The sequence below is a fragment of the Penicillium crustosum genome (assembly GCF_028827405.1).
Source record: "Penicillium crustosum strain IBT 35664 chromosome Unknown utg000002l_segment0_segment0, whole genome shotgun sequence".
In the NCBI taxonomy this organism is placed as follows: domain Eukaryota; kingdom Fungi; phylum Ascomycota; class Eurotiomycetes; order Eurotiales; family Aspergillaceae; genus Penicillium; species Penicillium crustosum.
Genome location: NW_026623123.1, coordinates 803,970 through 823,309, shown reverse-complemented (window position 1 = coordinate 823,309; position 19,340 = coordinate 803,970). Strand labels below are relative to the sequence as shown.

The 19,340-nt window shown below is 49.8% G+C and overlaps 9 protein-coding genes across 9 annotated transcripts; 6 read left to right on the top strand and 3 right to left on the bottom strand.

Moving 5' to 3' along the window:
* Positions 1-216: 216 nt before the first annotated feature.
* N7487_003812 (ubiquitin ligase complex subunit HRD3) lies at positions 217-2,766 on the top strand (the record flags this gene model as incomplete). Its single annotated transcript, XM_056871559.1, has 3 exons — positions 217-274; positions 353-2,281; positions 2,354-2,766. 3 exons carry the CDS (start codon positions 217-219, stop codon positions 2,764-2,766), a joined length of 2,400 nt encoding a protein of 799 aa, XP_056729279.1.
* Positions 2,767-2,928: 162 nt separating this feature from the next.
* N7487_003811 (putative DNA repair protein Dds20/Mei5) lies at positions 2,929-3,777 on the top strand (the record flags this gene model as incomplete). The annotated part of the gene is made up of 2 exons (XM_056871558.1): positions 2,929-3,615; positions 3,685-3,777. 2 exons carry the CDS (start codon positions 2,929-2,931, stop codon positions 3,775-3,777), a joined length of 780 nt encoding a protein of 259 aa, XP_056729278.1.
* A 301-nt stretch (positions 3,778-4,078) lies between these two features.
* Positions 4,079-6,086, top strand: N7487_003810 (uncharacterized protein; the record flags this gene model as incomplete). Its single annotated transcript, XM_056871557.1, has 3 exons — positions 4,079-5,155; positions 5,204-5,614; positions 5,700-6,086. The coding sequence occupies 3 exons, from the start codon at positions 4,079-4,081 to the stop codon at positions 6,084-6,086; spliced, it is 1,875 nt and encodes a 624-aa protein (XP_056729277.1).
* Positions 6,087-6,146: 60 nt separating this feature from the next.
* Positions 6,147-8,183, bottom strand: N7487_003809 (uncharacterized protein; the record flags this gene model as incomplete). The annotated part of the gene is made up of 1 exon (XM_056871556.1): positions 6,147-8,183. The coding sequence occupies one exon, from the start codon at positions 8,181-8,183 to the stop codon at positions 6,147-6,149; it is 2,037 nt and encodes a 678-aa protein (XP_056729276.1).
* Positions 8,184-8,501: 318 nt separating this feature from the next.
* On the top strand, positions 8,502-10,234 carry N7487_003808 (putative MFS allantoate transporter; the record flags this gene model as incomplete). The annotated part of the gene is made up of 4 exons (XM_056871555.1): positions 8,502-8,678; positions 8,757-8,787; positions 8,849-9,133; positions 9,195-10,234. The coding sequence occupies 4 exons, from the start codon at positions 8,502-8,504 to the stop codon at positions 10,232-10,234; spliced, it is 1,533 nt and encodes a 510-aa protein (XP_056729275.1).
* A 1,057-nt stretch (positions 10,235-11,291) lies between these two features.
* On the top strand, positions 11,292-11,816 carry N7487_003807 (uncharacterized protein; the record flags this gene model as incomplete). The annotated part of the gene is made up of 1 exon (XM_056871554.1): positions 11,292-11,816. The coding sequence occupies one exon, from the start codon at positions 11,292-11,294 to the stop codon at positions 11,814-11,816; it is 525 nt and encodes a 174-aa protein (XP_056729274.1).
* A 373-nt stretch (positions 11,817-12,189) lies between these two features.
* Positions 12,190-13,839, bottom strand: N7487_003806 (uncharacterized protein; the record flags this gene model as incomplete). The annotated part of the gene is made up of 4 exons (XM_056871553.1): positions 12,190-12,328; positions 12,394-12,979; positions 13,036-13,508; positions 13,586-13,839. The coding sequence occupies 4 exons, from the start codon at positions 13,837-13,839 to the stop codon at positions 12,190-12,192; spliced, it is 1,452 nt and encodes a 483-aa protein (XP_056729273.1).
* A 402-nt stretch (positions 13,840-14,241) lies between these two features.
* N7487_003805 (Kelch motif domain protein) lies at positions 14,242-16,694 on the bottom strand (the record flags this gene model as incomplete). Its single annotated transcript, XM_056871552.1, has 3 exons — positions 16,304-16,694; positions 16,161-16,247; positions 14,242-16,088 (listed from the first exon to the last, which is right to left on the bottom strand). Exons 1-3 carry the CDS (start codon positions 16,623-16,625, stop codon positions 14,242-14,244), a joined length of 2,256 nt encoding a protein of 751 aa, XP_056729272.1. The 5' UTR covers positions 16,626-16,694.
* Positions 16,695-17,100: 406 nt separating this feature from the next.
* Positions 17,101-18,954, top strand: N7487_003804 (WD40 repeat domain-containing protein; the record flags this gene model as incomplete). Its single annotated transcript, XM_056871551.1, has 1 exon — positions 17,101-18,954. One exon carries the CDS (start codon positions 17,101-17,103, stop codon positions 18,952-18,954), a length of 1,854 nt encoding a protein of 617 aa, XP_056729271.1.
* Between the last annotated feature and the right edge of the window lie 386 nt (positions 18,955-19,340).

Sequence of the window (19,340 nt, the reverse complement as noted above, 5' to 3'; positions counted from 1 at the left end):
GCCGCAATGTGCTTCACACTCCGACATAACACCAGTATTTTGCAGGCATTATGAGGACGCCGGTCTCACACTTTCTCTCGGCCCTGCGTAAGATTTGCCCGCACCTGCAGGACCGCAATGGAAGCTGACACCCCTTTCTAGTGTTATTGCAGACATGCGCAGCTGGGCCTGGCCAGCCGCTCACTGATAAAACAGCGTCCGGGAAAATCGGTCACGATGCAGACCACGAGTTTACGTTCCAGACAGGGGGAAACAGACCCCCGACCCATGACTCGTGAGTAGAGACAGCTTCCGTGCCCCGCGGTTTATCGACCGACGCTTGATACTGATCGACCCTATTGTCTGATGATAGAACGAGTCGAGAATGCCTGGGATACCCTTCGCTCAATAAAGAACCCAGTCCTTGAATCCGACAAATCGAGAGGATTACTAGGGACTGCGGTGTACTATGGGCGCCAAACAGTCCGACTGCTATTCTTGAATGGCCCTTCGACCGAAAAACCCGAGCGAAAACTGAACAAAAATCTTGCGGGAGCAGTGGAGGAGTTAAGAACAGCCGCGGACGAAGATAGGGACCCGGATGCGATGTTCCTGCTAGCGGAGATGAACTTCTATGGAAACTTCTCCCATCCCCGCGATTTCAAAGAGGCCTTCCGCTGGTATCATGAACTTGCATGGCTGGACGGAAACAACACAGCGCAGAACATGGTTGGGTTCATGTATGCGACGGGAATCGGCGGTGCGGTCGAACCAGACCAGGCAAAGGCCCTGATGTACCATGAGTTTGCAGCCGAAGCAGGGAACATCCGTTCGGAGATGACACTTGCGTATCGCTACCACACTGGTATTGGAACACCGAAGGACTGTGATCACGCGATCCATTACTACAAGAAGGTTGCGGACAAGGCAATCGAGTACTACCGTTCAGGCCCTCCGGGTGGTAGGGCTTTGGTCCGAGAATCTTATCGTTGGGCAGATGAAGAGGGTGGCGTCTACGGTCCAGGAGCCAGTGTGTCGAGCTCGGGTCAAAATGCGCGGGACCCTGCCAATGCCACCCCTGAGGCTAGCGTGGAAGATATCCTGGAGTACTTGGACCTCATGTCCCGGAAGGGTGACCTGAAGGCTACGTACACCCTTGGTAAAATGAATTTCGAGGGCGCCCGGGGCTTGCCGCGGAATTTCCGACGGGCTATGAGGTATTTCAAGGTTGTTACTAAGAAATATTGGCACAAGGATGGATCCGTCAACTCAAACCCTCCTGCAGGGCTTGATAAGTTGGCGTCCAAGGCCGCAGGACATATTGGTCTCATGTACCTTCGCGGGGAGGGGGTTGAACAACACTTCCCGACTGCCCTCACATGGTTCCGGCGGGGTATTGCGAACGGGGACTCCCTGTGCCAACATTGGATGGGTCTTATGTATCTAAAGGGCTATGGGGTTCCTCAGGATGGCTTCAAGGCGTCTCACTACTTCAAAGCAGCGGCGGAGCAGGATTCCCCAGCGTCCGAATCACGATTGGGCGCTCTGTTCTTGGACCAAGGAGATATCCCAACCGCAACACGTTACTTTGAGCTTGCTGCCCGCTGGGGGTGGATGGAGGCATACTATTACCTGGCTGAAATGGCCCATTTCGGTGTTGGAAGACAGCGGCACTGTGGTGTGGCCGCTGCCTACTACAAAATGGTTGCCGAAAAAGCAGAGATCGTCCACTCGGCCTTCGTGGAGGCAAACGCTGCTTACGAGTCTGGTGATAAGGAGAGTGCTCTCATTCCATCGATGATGGCAGCAGAGCAGGGCTATGAGAATGCACAAGCAAATGTGGCTTATCTTCTTGATGAACATCGCTCTGTGCTCTCGCTCAGTTCCATTCTCCCATGGGCTGAGAAGACTCGGTCCTCCTTGATGCGCAATGCTCGACTAGCGTTGATTTACTGGACCCGCTCTTCCAAGCAAGCCAACATTGACTCCTTGGTCAAGATGGGCGACTACTACCTGTCTGGAACGGGTACACCCGTCGACGCTGAAAAGGCCTCCACCTGTTACCATAATGCCGCTGAAGCCCACCACAGCGCACAGGGCTATTGGAATCTGGGCTGGATGCACGAGAATGGCGTGGCAGTAGACCGGGATTTCCACATGGCCAAGCGGTATTACGACTTGGCTCTCGACCTCAGCCCCGAAGCATATCTGCCAGTGAAGCTAAGCTTGATCAAACTTCGAGTTCGAGGATATTGGAATCGTATCACCAACGGGAACATTAATCCCATCCACGAGGAGGAAGGTAAGCTGCTCTTTCCCACCGACCCCGTGAAATACATCGCGTCTTCCTACTTTCTTACTTACGTTTATCCAGACTCGAAACCCCGCCGCACCTTCAAAGAATGGGTCAAGGCTTTCATCGAGAATGACGAGGAGGGCTATTATGAAGACCTTTACGAACAACAACGGGGAGAGGATGATGAATATCGTGCCTTGGAATCTGAAGGCCATGAGGATGGCTACTATGACGACCTGGATCTCGAAATCGACGAGGGAATGCTTGAGGGCCTGCTGATTGTCGGATTGGCTGCTGCGCTGTTGGTTTTGGTTTATTTCCGTCAACAGCAGCAGCGTAACCGACAGAATGAGAACGCCCATGCCAATGCCAATGCCAATGCTAATATCAATGCCCAGAATGGAAACGGGAACGCCAATGATCGTGGATTATTCCCTCAGCCTGGTGATCCTGATTTTGGGCAATGGGTGGCAGGAGGAGTTGGTCATTGAGATTATAGTGTATGCATTTCAGCGTGACCTTTTTTTGTAGATAAATTCCAATTGCTTATCGATAAGACTACATCTCCGCATTTCACTTGCCTTCTCCAACTTTTTTTTGTCTTCCTTTCTCTCTGAAACCATCGAATTTCCGAGGTCTACATCTAATTGAGGATGGACAAGCCATCTAGTAAACGTCGTCGCACCGACGCAGCTACCACTCTCTCAAAGCCGTTCAAGTCCCCACTACGCAGACCTGCACCAACAAATACAGACGACACGCCATCTAAGCCTGTCGCACTCAGGACTACCGAGGGCACCGAAGTCCCAGCGACTCCTACTATACCTGTAGGGCCGAACTCAATGTCGAATTCACCAGATCCGACAACAGCTCCAGTACCTCCTAAGCGCAAACGCGTGCTACAACTCTTTCCCCACTTCCCCTCACAATCGTTCCAAACCTCCGACCCAGAGATTCTAGAACTGCAAAAACAGCACCGAGAGATCAAGTCGAAGGTTGACACACTCATCAACGAACTCGAAATAGCAACTCAGGCTCTCAACCTCGAGACTAACCCCAAATACATCGAGATTCCAACTCTAATCACGAAATGGCGACTCGCCAGTCAGGACGCAGCCGATGAGGTATTTGTCGGTGCCAAGGAAAGGTTCAATAGCATGGGAGGGATGGCGGCTTGGAAAGAGCGGTCGAAGCGTGATACAACTCGATGGGATTTTGATGAAGAGAATCGTGAGCGGGAGCACGTTGATGAGGAAGAGGAAGATGTTGAGAATTACGATGATGGTGACTATTCTGGTCATACATCGAACAAGAATAACGGCGAGGAGAGTCAGGATCAGGTACGTGTTGTGATATTACTGTGGTTTAGGGTCCACGGGTGGAATCTATATGCTGACATTGTTACTTAGGAGTTCACAATGGAGTTCATGCTCAAGAGTCTGCATGTTGATCCTAAGTTGATTGGATATGATACAAATGCTCAAAAATGGATCAAAAGCTGATTGTCGCTGCCGGCTACTTGACCTGATGAGGGTTCTTTATGGGCTCGAGGAGACGATCACGAATGTTATGACCCTGGAATTTATTTCTGACCTGACCTGACTTGACAATACTCAGATCATACAATGTTATATAGTTAACAGGCAGTATATATAATTAACAAAGCATTTCTTATCAACATCGCCTAGACCTTCCTATTACAGCAACCTAATACGGAACTGATATCGCATCGGCGCGGATCAACTCCGTTATCGCGAGTCTCCCCGCATTTCCTCTCACTTCCTACATGTGCCCAATTGCTGCATGTCGCGCCCTCTGAAGCATAGAGATATAGCATGCGCTCGCTGTTTCCGCCACAAGCGGAAATGTGATCATGCCAAACCTTCATGTGGCGAATGTCGCCGCAAGGGTGCTGAATGCTTGCCTGCTCGGTCTCGGAAAGCGGGAGATAACATCACAATCCCTTTGGAATACCTGAAACAGCTCGAGAAACGGGTCGCAGAGCTGGATCGTGAGTCCAGTGCCACAGAAACAACGGTGGAAACATGTGATGCTGGAGTTCAGACGGATTTTGAAGACCCAGAACACAAGCGCAATCTTCTAGGCAATGGCTCGGACTACCTGATGGTTGATCAGGATAGTAGTAGAGTAGATAATGACGGATCTCTCATACTTCTACCAGACTTGCAACACAGCAGCCAAAGATCACCTCGAGCATCTCTATCAACCTTCTCTCCTGGCGCGTTCTCTTTATTCCCGGAGACGACTTTCGACGTTCCGTGGATTGACTTAGCACCTTCATATCCTTTGAATGAAGATGACTCTCCTTGGCTGAAAGAGCTCTACACAAATGTGTATTTCTCCGTGACTCACCGTGAATGGCCCTTCTTGAACGAAGCAGCTTGGAAATCATGGCATGCCGAAGCAATCCTGGATGGCCAGGATGAATGGAAAGCTTTCTTTCTGCAGATGGTGTATGCTATCGGTTCCTCCCTTTGCAGTATTTTACAGCGAGACCCCTCGCACTCCACCCGGTCAAAGGAATATTATGCCTCGGCCATGAGATATTATCCATATGTTGTGGGGCATTCGTCTATGGTCTTACAAATCCAAGCTTCACTGTTCATGATACTCTATGCGTTGCATTCTCCTTCTTCCGAGGATATCACAACGATCGTCTCATCTGTGTTGCCTTTCTGCACAGCTGCCATGACAGAAATCCGGAAGCACGCATCGATATGCCGCGACAATGGGTCCATGACTGAGTCTAGCGAAGTTTTGTCTGAAAACATGTTTATTACTTGTTATATGCTCAACGAGGTCATTGTCTCTGGGTGGGATCGACCAGTATCAGCTGCCTACAAGGTTGTTGACGATGACGTGAGTTATCCCCGAATACTTTCTAAATAGCTTCTCACAGTCGCTTAGATGTGCACTCTGGGAGATACCCTCCAGCCAACCCTAAGCACAAACCCGGCCATAAGCCACTTGTTTCGACTACGCAAGATCCAAGCCAACATCAGAAGATCCCGGGAGAACCGGGCTCGGCATCCCTCCGCCAGATATAGTAAAGACCATAGCTCCTCATTCAAATCCGCTCTTGATAGATGGCGACAGGAGATTCCACACTATGAATCAGACAACGACCAGCACGGCTATCTCCATCCTATATGGATGCGAAAGCTTTATGTTTACAGTCTCTTGATCTTGATAGATGAGAAACGCGATTTCATTGAGATGGACGGAACAGAAGAAATTCTCGCGACGATTGCGGAAGTTTGTCTCAATTTCCGGCTCTTGCAGGAAGAAGGACATGTAATGTGCTTTACCTGGTCTGCAGTATGTGTCGAACCCCGTTTTATTTCCCTTCTATTGCAATGTACTCGAGGTGATTTGGCTTGACTGACAATTAATCTACTATTAGCTTGTATTCCAATTCCGAGCAGGAATCATGATGCTTTACATTGTCTGGGCAACAACCCATATCACTGATATTCAGGATCAACAGCGCATTAGACAAAACAACCAACAGGCTATTGCTACATGTGCAGCTAATCTAGCTGGCTTTGTTGACCGGTGGAAGGACGTAACACCGTATATGAAGGTCTTTGAGTTCATACGACAGAAAATCATGTGGAATGCTGGTACATTTGGAGGCAATTCTAATGCTCCGGTATCACTGGAAGAGGCTGAATTGCACTTGGAGCAACTGAGGAAGAATTATTTGCACCGAGCTGTCTTGGGAATGATTGAAGATATGATGTATGGGAGGAGTATACATCAAGACTTGTTAGAGGACGATTTTAAATAGAGATTGTAACATGAAGAGAATGGAAGGAAAATTGTATATCTTTTTGGTGACACTAAGTCTTCATAATAAGATCAGCTTCCCCGTTGTCGAGCCAGCCTCTGTATGAGCTGTAATAACTACGATAGTCTGCGTTAGAGCAGGACTCGACCACCTCTCCCAGGGCTGGTCACGCTCAGAGACGGGATAGGAAGCTATGGCGAACCATCTGTCGCCCTCTATGACCGGCTTGAATGGTTGACCGTTGACATAACATTCCATAGTCTTCACCCGGGAGTCCTTGGGTACCACTGATCCCTGGATCTGGACTACAACCGTGGAATCGTGAATCTCCTTCATTTGAGTCTCCACTACTAACTCAACAGTCGATTGAGAGGCCCATGGCTGAGGGTCTTGACCACCCTTGATGCAATCAGAGTCAAGGGCAGGGACGAGCGGTGGCTGAACACGGCCCCTCATGGCCGTCTCAAAAGCAAAGCCATACTTAAGCAGACTGTTATCATCATATGCTTTCCCAGCGAACGTAAGATTAACTGGCATCCCCGTATCTTCCATGATGCCCATAGGAACGGAGATAGTGGGAACACCAAGGTGACGGATTGGCCTGTTTCCATTGGAGTACTTGACGCCATTACTCCACGCAAACAGAGAAGCCGTCTCATCGCAGTCCGCATCAGCAGCCCCGATATCACCATTCGCCGGGAAAACCACAGCATCGAGTCCAAGTCCATCCATCCAGTCCTCAAGGGTCTCCTTGCGCGCATTCTCAAGAGCCTGGATTCCCTGCTGAATATCCGGGATGTCATAAATAGACGCCGGCCTCCGGTGCGGGTATTTAACCATTTCATCCCACCGCAGCGCATTAGCCGCATCGGGCGCGCCCTTCAAAGACCCTGGCGCAAGCGGGAAGATAGTCGCCGGATCAACCTGGAAAAGAGTCTCGAGGCCCTTTTGGCCGTTGTTGATCAGGAAGTCATCCCAGATATGCGCGACGAGCTCGCTCCGCTCTAGTGCGGACCAGCCTTCTGGTAGTCCCGCGACGGTGACGAGCTGGCCCTTGTGTGTGTTCGATTCGTAGGTTGTCACGAGTGGGAAGTCCGTTTCGATTACCTCCGCACCACAGGACTCAAGAACCTTTCTGGCGTTTTGCCATAGCTTGATTATGGAGGGTCGGGTGTTGACTTTGCTAGCTGGGGATAGAGAAGAGTCATCGCCTCCGATGTACATTGACGGTACACCAATGCGCTTCCCGCGCAAGGATGTGCTATCTTGTAATTCTGAGAAGGATTGCGGTCGGAGTGTATTAATGGAAGGGAGGGAGATGAGCTTTTGTTCCTGGTAGAAATCTCCTATCGGGGCTTCGTCGGACACGGCCAGAACATCTAGGACGTGGAACATATCTGCCATAGTCCTGGTGTGAGGCACAAGAACATCACAAGTCAAGTAGAGTGGCCAGACACCACGGAGAGGAAGAAGGCCCTTCGAAGGCGTGTATGCAACAATGGAATTATTTGATGCCGGCGAGCGACCCGATGAAACAGTCTCACTGCCTAGAGAGAAAGCACAAAAGTTGGCCGTCGTCGCAACCGCCGATCCATTTGATGAACCGGAAGCATACGCCGCAGCAAGGTATGCAGGATTATACGGGCTTTCCGCACGTCCATAACACCCACGTTGCATACCACCGTACGCCATGGCGGGCATGTTCGTCCGGCCAAGAAGCACGGCGCCGGCCTTGCGGAGAAGTTTGATACAGGCAGCATCCTCGTTGGCGATGAGGGTCTCGAATGCAGGTGATCCGCTCGCAACGGTCATGCCCTTGACTTTAATACTGTCTTTTGCGAGGTAGGGGATGCCCTCCAATGGACGTGGGGGCAGACCTGCTGCGCGCCGGGCATCGGAGGCGGCTGCTTCATCCAGCGCGGATGGGTTTAGGATTGGGATGGCAGCGAGCTTTAGATTGCCTGCGTCGTAAGCGCTGATTCGTCGTAGGTATCTTGATGCCAAGCCCACGCTAGAGAGCAGCCCTGACGAGAGCGCGGATTGGAGCTCGGAGATACTGGCGTCCAATAGTGAGAAATCTTGAGTTTGGTGAGCCATAGCGTTGATGGGAATTGACTTTCTTGAACTGCAAGTAAAATGCGAGTGATAGGATTGAATGCCTGAGTGATATAGAGCTACCTGAGTACAGCGGAGAATAGTCCGCTTTCCCCACACTTTACATGCGGACTATTGACCGCTCCTATCTCCAAAGATAACCTTTTTGAGGGGAGAGATAAAGAAATAACGTTGACTTATCTCTTTAATTTGATAGGTTATGATCATGTTATAGTCATGTTATGGTTATATATAATAACTAGATGCCGGACTCGAATACTAGAACTCTTCAGTTTTGTTCAACTTTGACCTATACCCATTATGAGCCTCCAAGATACAAAGGTGGATCAGTCCACTGCGGAGAAAGATGTTGCTCTCGGCGAGACCCACGATATCGGAGCGAATCTGTATCTGGAGGCAGAGCAACTAACTGCCGAGGAACTGGAGACTGAGGGTGCCGCAGTGCTGAGAATTATCGACTGGAGGATTATGCCCATGGTGAGTTTCTCACTCTGATAGACCCGTGAAATCTGATATTTTGATGAGTGTTATTTCTAACCATCTCCCGTCTTCTAGCTCTACGTAACATATGTTATTCAATTCCTCGGTATGCAAGAGCATTTCTCCATGGTTATTCAATGAGAATACCAACTAACATGCCCATGTAGACAAACTATCACTTAATTATGCATCGGCATACTCCTTAATCCCAGACCTTGCTCTTGAAGGCCAACGATATTCATGGGTTGCAGCTATCTTCAACTTCGGTTATCTATTCTGGGCTCTCCCAGCCAACCTCTTAATCCAGCGATTGCCAATCGCAAAATATATGGGCGGTATGCTTCTGGTCTGGAGTGTGCTTGTTGTCGCACATGTTGGAGCGAAGAACTACCCAGGAATTCTGGTATTGAGATTCCTCCTGGGCATGGCAGAAGCCGGAGTCAGTCCGTGCAGTGAGTAGCCCGCAGCACAAACCAAATACATAAAAACACTAACATGATTTGTTCTATCTAGTGATGAACCTTACCTCAATGTTCTACAAGCGCTCCGAACAACCGTTGCGCATGGCTGTCTGGCTTAGCGCAAATGGCATGGCCACGATGGTAGGAGCACTACTAGGATTCGGCCTCGGCCATTCACACAACACCGTGCTCCGCAGCTGGCAGTTGATTTTCTTAACTATCGGACTACTCAACTTCCTCTGCGCCTGTATCTTCCTCTGGGTCATGCCCGATTCACCCAGTTCTGCCCGTTTCCTGACCCACCGCCAGCGCGTGGTTGCCGTGCAGCGTGTCGCTGAAAACATGATCGGTGTAAAGACCCGAGACATCAAACCGCGCCAGGCACTGGAGATTCTCTACGATTTCAGAGTCCTCTGCTGCGCGGGAGTCGGTATCGCCTGTGGTGTGATCAATGGTGGCTCATCGAACTTCGCATCAGCCCTGATTAAAGGCTTTGGCTTCAGCGGGATCAACGCTACACTCCTCCAACTACCCACCGGTGCGTTCGAAGCGGTGATTGTCCCAATTTGCGGTATCATTGCTACATACGTTAAAGATACGCGCTGCATCGTTCTCGCAGTCGTCTGTCTGATCCCATTCGGTGGTCTTCTGGGTATCCGCTTCACCAGCCTAGAGCATCCTTGGACTTTGGTCGGATGCACCTGGCTGCAGTATCTCATTGGTGCTCCCGTCATTATCTCGTGGAATTTACTTGCCACCAATGTTGCCGGCCACACTAAGCGTGCTGTCGCTAACGGTCTCTGGTTCTCGCTCTATGCGGCTGGTAATGTTGCCGGAGCGAATATCTTCTTCGCTCACGAAGCCCCGCGCTATTACTCGGGTCTGCTGGGCCTGCTCATTTGTTATGCGGGTATCATTGTTCTAGCATGTGCAGCGTATATCTCAATGAAATGGGAGAATGGAAGGAGGGATGCTGCAATGCTTGCGGCTGATAGTCAAGAAACACCGGAGGATGTTACCTCTCAGGGTATTTTGGATGGCTTTAATGATTTGACGGATATGGAGTCCAAGCACTTTAGGTATGCGCTTTGAGCTTAGCCTCGCGCTTTTGATTTAATATAAGAATTACTTTGAAATACAGCTGGGTAATGGCCAATAGCTATTTAAGAGTAAGAGGTATTCTACTCTGGAAATTTAAACCGCCATATGGTTACCGTGATATAAGACTGAAGGGCACAGAGCCCCATGTCATCGTGCGGGCGTGCTTCGCATTACCGCAGAAATAGCGCACACCACGATTCTCGATACATACATACCTACGAGAACTTGAATAAATACAGAGTAGCACACCGCTATATGCACGTTGAGATTGTATGCTTGTTTGTCGCTGGCTTCTCGCGTATTCATACAAATAGGGATCTGTATTCTTTGCATTCTTTGCAATACAATATCCTTCGGGTTATGCCTTCACCTTTAGTATGACTTCCTCACCTCTATTTGAATTGAGTATTCTTTCTTCAAAGACCTGGCTTGTAATAGCATCCATCTATCTATGGACTTCTTTTCCTGATATGCTTCCTCGTAGATTCATTCAGTTCAATCTGCCTCGCATGTTTGTTCTTCGATAATTGATTTCTTCTAAATAAATCTATTATCTACAGTCCATACCCAATAGTTCAATTTGTTCAAAGCTAGGTAGTTTCTTGTGGTATGTAAATGTAGAGTCCCAACCCTGTTCACAGATTGGCATAAAGTCTGCCACTCCTATTCGACCCCTGGAATTTTTCACCGAGTTTCCACCATATTGGATATAAACTGAAACCAATCGATTGTGAAATTTAAAAGTCACAAACAAGCAATTCTTCACCATACTTCCCAAAACAGTAACATTGGTGCCTAAGGACACAAAGTCTGCCTGGGGGATTTATATCTGCCTGGGGATTCACTTTTTCATTGAAAGTTCTTGATACTTCGAACGTATCCTTTCGATATCTAGGCTACATATGTTCAAGCTTTACCTAGACCTCAATGTGAATTGGAAACTACATACCTCATGCGAATTCTGATACCCGGGAGCTAAGTAAATCCGCCTCCGAAGGAGATATTCTCTCCATTCGCGTAGGGCTATAATTTACTCATCAAGAACAGCATGAATATATCCCAAATCTCCAAGCAGCTTTTGCCAGAGCCCAAAAGATTTCCAGACTGCTGCTTGGCCATCTCCAGCACTCTGGTCGCCTACCTTACTTCGATCCTCCCAAAAAAGCCTGCATTCACCATCTCAATCGGCAGCGGATCTGGCCTCCTCGAAGGTCTCATTGTGCATTACGACAAAAATGTCTCAGTGGAGGGCGTTGAGGTGGATTCAACCATTAATCGGTACATCGCCGAAGAAGATATGAATATCGTTGGCGGAGGTTGGGGCCTTTGGTCTGCCGCCCAACAAGCTGCAGCGTGGATGTTTGTCTACCCACGCGATCCAAAACTTATCACTAAATACATTGATACCTATGGTGATCACAATGTTGATTTCATTGTCTGGCTCGGGCCTCGAGTCGATTGGCCAGATTATGAGCCGCGTTTCTGTCAATCTCCATTCTCTGAGCTGAGTTTTCCAGATCATATCGGACTAACACCATATGAGACTGTGGTTGTTGCTAGAAGACCATGTTGATATTATTATATTTCGATATATATTTGTGACATCAGAAGAACACTTAGTCCATTCGAGAGTTTTCTAGTTTGGAATTTATACAGAGCTTGTTGCCTCTTTTCTCCCCTTTCATCATAGATCACAAAAATAGTCAGCCACTTATGCGGCCTTGTAGTTAGCGTCTTTTATGATAATCACTTTAAACATATTCTTACCTCCATCCGTATTTTTTACAACCCCGCAGGTTCTGCTATGTTATGTACTGAACTATACAGCCCGCAGCGGAACTAGAAAATCAAATATCATGTGCATTCAAAACCTTCGTATAGGATCCAGGTATCATGGCAGTCACCGGAGTCTACCAGCATAAAGATCAATCATCGCCGCGTCTATCTCAGGCCTTCTCGATCAACCGATCAAAGATCTGGCTAATCTCCTTGGCGCTCTTCTTTGGAATTCTCTTCTGGTCGTTCTCATAGTCAACAAAGGTAACACCGAAGCGGGTCTCGTAGCCCTCAGCCCATTCGAAGTTGCTGTAGGTAAACAAGTTAGTTAGTGATTCTACCAAAATTATCAGGGAAACAAGGTCCAAACATACTCCATAAGACTCCAAGCCATGTAAGCCCGCACATTAACACCGTCATGGGTATATGCATCAGCTGCAGCGCCGATGTAATCCCGGAAATACTGCACACGGAACTCATCGTTGAGCAACTCCTCAAGCGGCATATCGTTCTCGCCCAAGACACTAGTTCCATTCTCGGTGACATAGATCTTAGGATAGCCGTACCGCTCACTGAGCCACTTGAGCAGTTTCCGGAATCCGATAGCAGATGGTTGTAACCAGGGTGATTGTGTGATAGGTCCGACACTCACGCCATTCTTGTCTTCCAGCAGGATATCCAGGTTACCCGCGACATCGTTGATATCCGGTTCTCCAGTCTTGGCGCGGATGAAGTTCGCGCAGTAGTGGTTCATCCCGTAGAAGTCATTGCTACCTTGGACAAGGGCAATGTCCTCTGGTGACCAGGTTGGCAGGCGGTCGCCGAGTTGCTTGATCATACTGTCTGGGTATTTGCCATGGTAGATTGGGTCGGCGAACCATGAGATGGCGAACTCGATCTTGCGGTCGCAGGCTTCCACATCGGCTGGGTTCTCAGAGTCCCAGGGCTCAGCCCAGTCACCTATTTTATGGTTTCATTAATAAAGGTTCTGCATACGTGTGGGGATGAGGCCATACCGTTAAGCGTAATGCCAATTTCGCCACCGTCGCGTTCTTTAAATTCTTCGCGGTAAATCTTCACTGCAGCTCCGTGAGCAACTAGCAAGCTGTGGCTGACAATCCACGGCTCCGTCGAGCTATCTCCCACCGCGCTCTTAGTGCGATCACTCGTGTGGCCTGGAGCGAAGGAACCATTGTTATATCCGAGGACACTAATGCACCAGGGTTCATTGAAGGTAATCCAGTACTTGACCTTGGATCCAAAGGCCTCGAACACCACACGAGCATAGTGTGCGAAGTCAGCAACGAACTCCTCCTTGTTGAGAGGTCCACCGTAGCGCTTATCGAGCTCATCCGGAAGATCCCAGTGGAAGAGGGTAATCATGGGCGTAATACCCGCATCAATCAGGTCATCCACGAACTTCTGGTAAAACTGTATGCCTTTCTTGTTGATTGGATCGTTCCGCCCGCCGAGGGGGATAATGCGAGACCTACATGTTTAGACAAGTTAGAGTTAACAGACGATCTAAAGATTGAAGCTCGAAGCTGGAGACAGAAAGACACGAACCATGACAGGGAAAACCGGTATGCCTGAGCACCGCATTCTTTCAACAACGCGATATCCTCATGTGTGCGGTGATACGAGTCGCAAGCTACATCTCCAGTTCCGGCACCGGCAATCTTGCCAGGGATCTTACAGAATGTATCCCAGATCGACGGGGCGCGGCCATCTTCATTAACTCCTCCCTCGATCTGGTATGCGGCAGTTGCAAAGCCCCAGAGGAAATCCGAAGGAAGACTGGATTGCTCGGTGGATCCCATGGTGGAGTGAATGTCAAAGGTATAGCAGTTGAAACCGTGTGCTAACCAGATTGTTTCGAATTTGAGCGCCCATCGATATTTATGTAATTTCAAGTTTCCATTTTTATTTTGTTTGAAACGCCGTAAGAAACTATGGAGAGCTTCCTTATCGTGACAGGAATGACCTCCGCGATCCGGAGTCGACTCCGCGTCAAGAACGTCGAGAGGCTCCACATCTCGTGACGAATGAGCTCAGCGCCAGCCCTGGAGCGGCTGAACGGCCCGGTCATATTGAAAAAGGTGTATATTCCAAAAACTTGTTATATGAATCCGTAGATGCAAATACAATACAACCTAATAAAAAAGGATTCCGCCAAGAACTCCGGAATATAATGCGTGCCCCATTCGTGCAACTCATGCAATTCATGAGATCTCCATTCCTTCGTCGTCCGCCTCAGCCTCGGACATCTCGTCTGCAGTAGATCCCAGCCGCGTTCGAGAGCATTTGTCTCGGTCACCTAGGCCATCTGCGCCGAATGTGACCATCTCCAGTTCAGGCCCTGCGAAAACGCGACCTTCTGTATCCACTACCTCGCAGAGTTGAATCAAACTCTGGTGGCTGAGGGATTTGAAACCGTCTGTCCGCACCACGCGACCCCAGTAAGTCATGCAAAATTTTGCTGCTCGGCGCATCAGCCAGTGCTCATTGGTCCGCCCCGCACGCTCCCAAACAATGGCCGCGTTGTCTACATCAAGCTCTTGGCCTAATCTATTGACACACAGGAGGCGAAGCTTCGGCATGTCATAAAGATTAGCCATCACAAGCATACCCGCCACGTCAATAACACTCGAGCAATAATCTGGATGACCGGCGATACTGTCTGTGTATAGATAATAGAGAAACGCGCGCACGACAGAATAAGGCTCGGGAATGTGCATCCGCTTAGTGTGGTACTCAGCCATCTGAGCGGAGTACAAGCGCTTGAAATGTGGCCACCTGAGCTGGAGAATGATACGGTGGACATGGATGGGCTCCGAAGTCCAGGGGTTCTGTTCCACAAAGGTCGGCTGGGCCTGGGTTGGGGAAACGGACGGTGTATCGTCCATATCTTCCGAAACGGACCCGTCGTGGTCATCACGAATAGCAGTGATAACAAAGTCCGTGCCACTCCCAGATTCAGGGGGGTTGTCAAAAACAGCGGCTAGATCGGTTCCAAGCCCGGAAACCTGAGAGCCAATTTGATCAGACGGCCAAGGTGCACCTTGTTCAGGAGGTTCTGCCGACAGGCCGTTACCTAGCAAACCATACTTTTCCAGGTCGATAGTCAAGACTTCACTCATATGATTCTCGTCGCTACCTCCCGGTACATTCGCGACATCAAGACTACAGCCCAAGAGCCATGCTTTGGTCCCCGCGTCATTGACAGTGCAGTAGTGCCATCGATAGCCAGGCCGGAAGATCTCTTGGCCATCAGCCAGCCGTTGCCAGCGTAGCGAGTTCAGGTCCAGAGCCGACAGGTTACAATCATGCGACCGTACGGTCTCCGAGGGTGTGATTAAGTCGAGCAGGACACCAGAGGCAAATGAATGAAAATGAGTACCAGAAAAGAGGGAGGGAACATGAGGACCAGAATCAAACCTAAGACAAGATATGGCACCAGGCGCAACTGGCTTCCGTCGGCCCAAATTGCGTACCTGCACACTGCCTGAATTGGCGGCGTATATTCCGGAGCGGGGAGACATTTGATGAGGGCTGCTAGAGATGGAGTCTGGAAGATGAGCCGCAGAAAGATTGATGCCCAGGGAGTTGACTCTACCTTGGGGAGTGGTATTTCCGGCAAGCGATGGAGATCCCTTAAGGTCGAGCCACCAGATATCAGTCGTCCGTTCCATGTTTGGGCCCAACCCACCAAATATCCAGAGCCGGGTTCCCCAAACCCAAGCTGTATGGTCAAAGCGAGCAGTGAAGCTCCATGTGCGAGACCAGGTCCATGTTTGTAGATCCAAGTAGGTCAAATCATCCAAAATCACATTCTTCTCCCCTGTCACGCCTCCTACGCCTGCCACTCCACCCACAATAAAAAGCTTATCTTCATGAATGACAGCAGCATGGCGGGCTCGTCCGCGAGGGATCGACCCGCGAATTTCGGGAAGTGCCCAGGTGAAGGTATTGAGATCGAGGATGACGACGTCAGAAAGGTATTCACGATGTTCATTTTCGCCTCCAAACACAATCAATTTATCCCCTTGGTATAATGTCGCCGTGTGTCCTATCAAAAATAAAAATTTTAGTTAGAGTGTCTATCATTAAACATGGACGAATGAGAAGAGAGAATCGTTACCCATGCGAACTCCGGGGATATCGCCATAGTTGTCCACGAGCTCCCAACGGAGAGTCTCCAAGTCCAGCCTAAGCACGTGGTTATAAACTAAAAAAAAATCATTAGTGCTATTTTAGAGATTATCGGTTAAGGAGTATGTGAACCTTCATCAGTAAACTGGTCAAACCCCCCGAATGCATAAATGCGATCATTGCTGCAGTACGTCACCGAGGCATTGACCAGGCACGCAGGGACATGGCCTTGTGCCTTTTTTATGCCGGGTCGATAGTCCGCACTGGTCCGGCGACCGCCAGTCTGACTGGCGGGCATCAGAAAGGCGTCCTGCATGGCTATAGAGGAAGTACAACAGGATATCGGGTTAGAGACCCTCAAAGATCCCGGCCAGACAGGGAGAAGTTGTGGTGGGTCTCGGTGGAACTGAGAGGAACGTGGTGGGGGTTGCAAGAGAGGAGATGGATGCGCCATCCCAGTGGCAAAAAAGGGGGCCTTGAATTATATCCGCAACTGACAGAATTGGTCATGACATTTTCTTCTCTAAGATCCTATGGAAGATATTTTTTTGTATAGGCTTTCAGGTTCTTTGTGCTTGCCTCAACGTATCAGGCAATTGTCATGAAATAAATGCCAAGACAATTTTGACTAAAGAAGGCAAGCGCGGTATGTCAACGTTAGTCCCAATATGGATTAGTGCGCGATGTAGCTCAGGTAACCGTTGCTATGGGGAGAGCCTCATACTTTTCAGCAACGAGTATAGTACCTACCTTCTATTTATTCGATTTTCTCCTGAGCTCCTTTTCCTTTCCTTCATACCTCAATCTCACTATCCTCAATTGTCTGCATACTTTTCTGTTGGTTGATCTCACATTAACCTTTGCATCGATTCGTATTGCATCTTCTATTGGGGTTGGTCCCATTACATCTACTTTGATCATATATTACTATGGCTTCTGTTACTGCATCGACTCCGGTGAAGAGTCACCATGGACTCTTCTCCTCCAAGACTGCTGGAGGCCGTATGCCTCTGAGCCCTTCGCCAAACCCCCGCGCAAGCGGCCACTCGTCACCCTTCACCCCTCCTCGCCAGTCTGATGCTGGCCGCAATCAAGCCAAGTCAGTATACGGTGGAAACCTCTCCGCCCACTTCGCCAAGTCCATCTCGAAAGCAGCCCGCACAACCCACCGTGACTCTCCCAAGTCAAACAAGTCGAACATTGCCAGCACCCGCACCCGCAAGTCACCCAAGCACTTGGAGCTCGGTGTCTCGGACTGGACTTTGACTGGTACAAGTGCCACAACAGCCAACACTCCTTCCAAGGAGCACGTCCGCCGGGAGATTCCTACCCGCGCTCGTGCTGGCAAGACAACTGTGCGCATTCCTCATAACGCTGGGGACCGTTTTATTCCCAACCGGAGCGCAAGTGAGGGTCTAGCCACTAGCGGGGCAGCAAAGCCGGAAGAGAAACAACGCCCTAAGAGTGGTAGTACCGACGGATCGTCAGTCCTCGCCTCAGCGGCCAGCGCTTTTGACATTGGTGCACGTGGATCAGATGACGACCTTACTGCTGCTTTGGAGAACTTGGGTCTGGATGACAACGAGCCTCCTACCTATACACGCCCGGCTCCTGACGCCGTGGCCTACAAATCTTCTCTGGCTGAAGCTTGTGGGGTAAACATGAACACTCGCATCCTCGCTTTCAAGCCTCCCCCTCCCGAGTCATCGAAGCCTATTGATCTCCGTGCTCAATATAACCGCCCCCTCCGCCCTGCCAAGTCCACAGCTGCTCAGTTCCGTCGCCGGGTTCAGACTGCACCAGAGCGGGTCTTGGATGCCCCAGGTCTTTTGGATGATTACTATCTCAATTTGCTCGACTGGAGCTCTGGCAACCAGGTCGCCATCGGTCTGGAGCGAAATGTATACGTCTGGTCTGCTGAGTCTGGCTCCGTCAACTGTCTTTTGGAAACCTCGCCCGACACTTACGTGAGCAGCGTGAAGTGGAGCGGTGATGGTGCCTACGTTGGTGTTGGTTTGGGAACTGGTGAGGTCCAGATCTGGGATGTTGAGGAAGGTTCCAAGCTTCGCAGCATGTACGGCCACGACTCCCGCGTTGGTGTTATGGGCTGGAATAAGCACACTCTGTCCACTGGAGCCCGTAGTGGCCTTGTCTTCAACCACGATGTTCGCATCGCAGAGCACAAGATCGCTGAGCTTGTCTCCCACACTTCTGAGGTCTGCGGTCTAGAATGGCGCGCTGACGGCGCTCAGCTAGCCACTGGTGGAAACGACAACCTCGTCAACATCTGGGATGCTCGCTCTCTGAGTGCGCCCAAGTTCACCAAGACCAACCACCGTGCTGCCGTCAAGGCCTTGAGCTGGTGCCCTTGGCAATCCAATCTCCTTGCCACTGGCGGTGGCTCTTACGACCGTCACATTCACTTTTGGAACACTACCACCGGTGCTCGCACAAACAGCATTGACACTGGCTCTCAAGTCACTTCCCTGCGTTGGAGCAACCACTACCGCGAGATCGTCAGCTCCAGCGGCTTCCCCGACAACTCTCTCAGTATCTGGAGTTACCCGACTCTGGTTCGCAACGTTGAGATCCCTGCTCACGAGACCCGTGTCCTCCACAGTGCTATCAGTCCTGATGGACAGATGCTGGCCACCACTGCTGCTGATGAGAGCTTGAAGTTCTGGAAGATCTTTGAGCGCAAGGCTGGTAGCAGTGCCTCCTCTGCTCGTGAGGGTGGTGTCGGAAGCAAGGCTCAGATGACCAAGTCTATGACTATCCGCTAGACGTCTGCAACATTACCTTTTTTTCCTCTTCTTTTTTTCGTTGGATACCCTGGTTCATGGTGATATTGAAAGCATTGATGGGCTGGGACATTAATTTCGGTGTAATGGTTCTTTTTGGTGATGATTTCGGTGTTTTGATGGTGTTCTTTGTATCTACTTCCCGTAAGCTGGCTGTACAAATTGTTCAAATGCCATTCTTACGGTTGCTTTAATTCATTTCGCCCATCCATTTTCTCCTTTGTATCTTGTCTCTGCTTCCTCGATTTACTTCTTTTCTACTTAAAAAAGTCCCCATGTGGGTTGGCCGCGCGATGACTAAGCCTCCAGGATACAGTGGGATTTCGACCGCAGAGCCGTCACTTTCACCTTCGCCAACCCATCGCGAA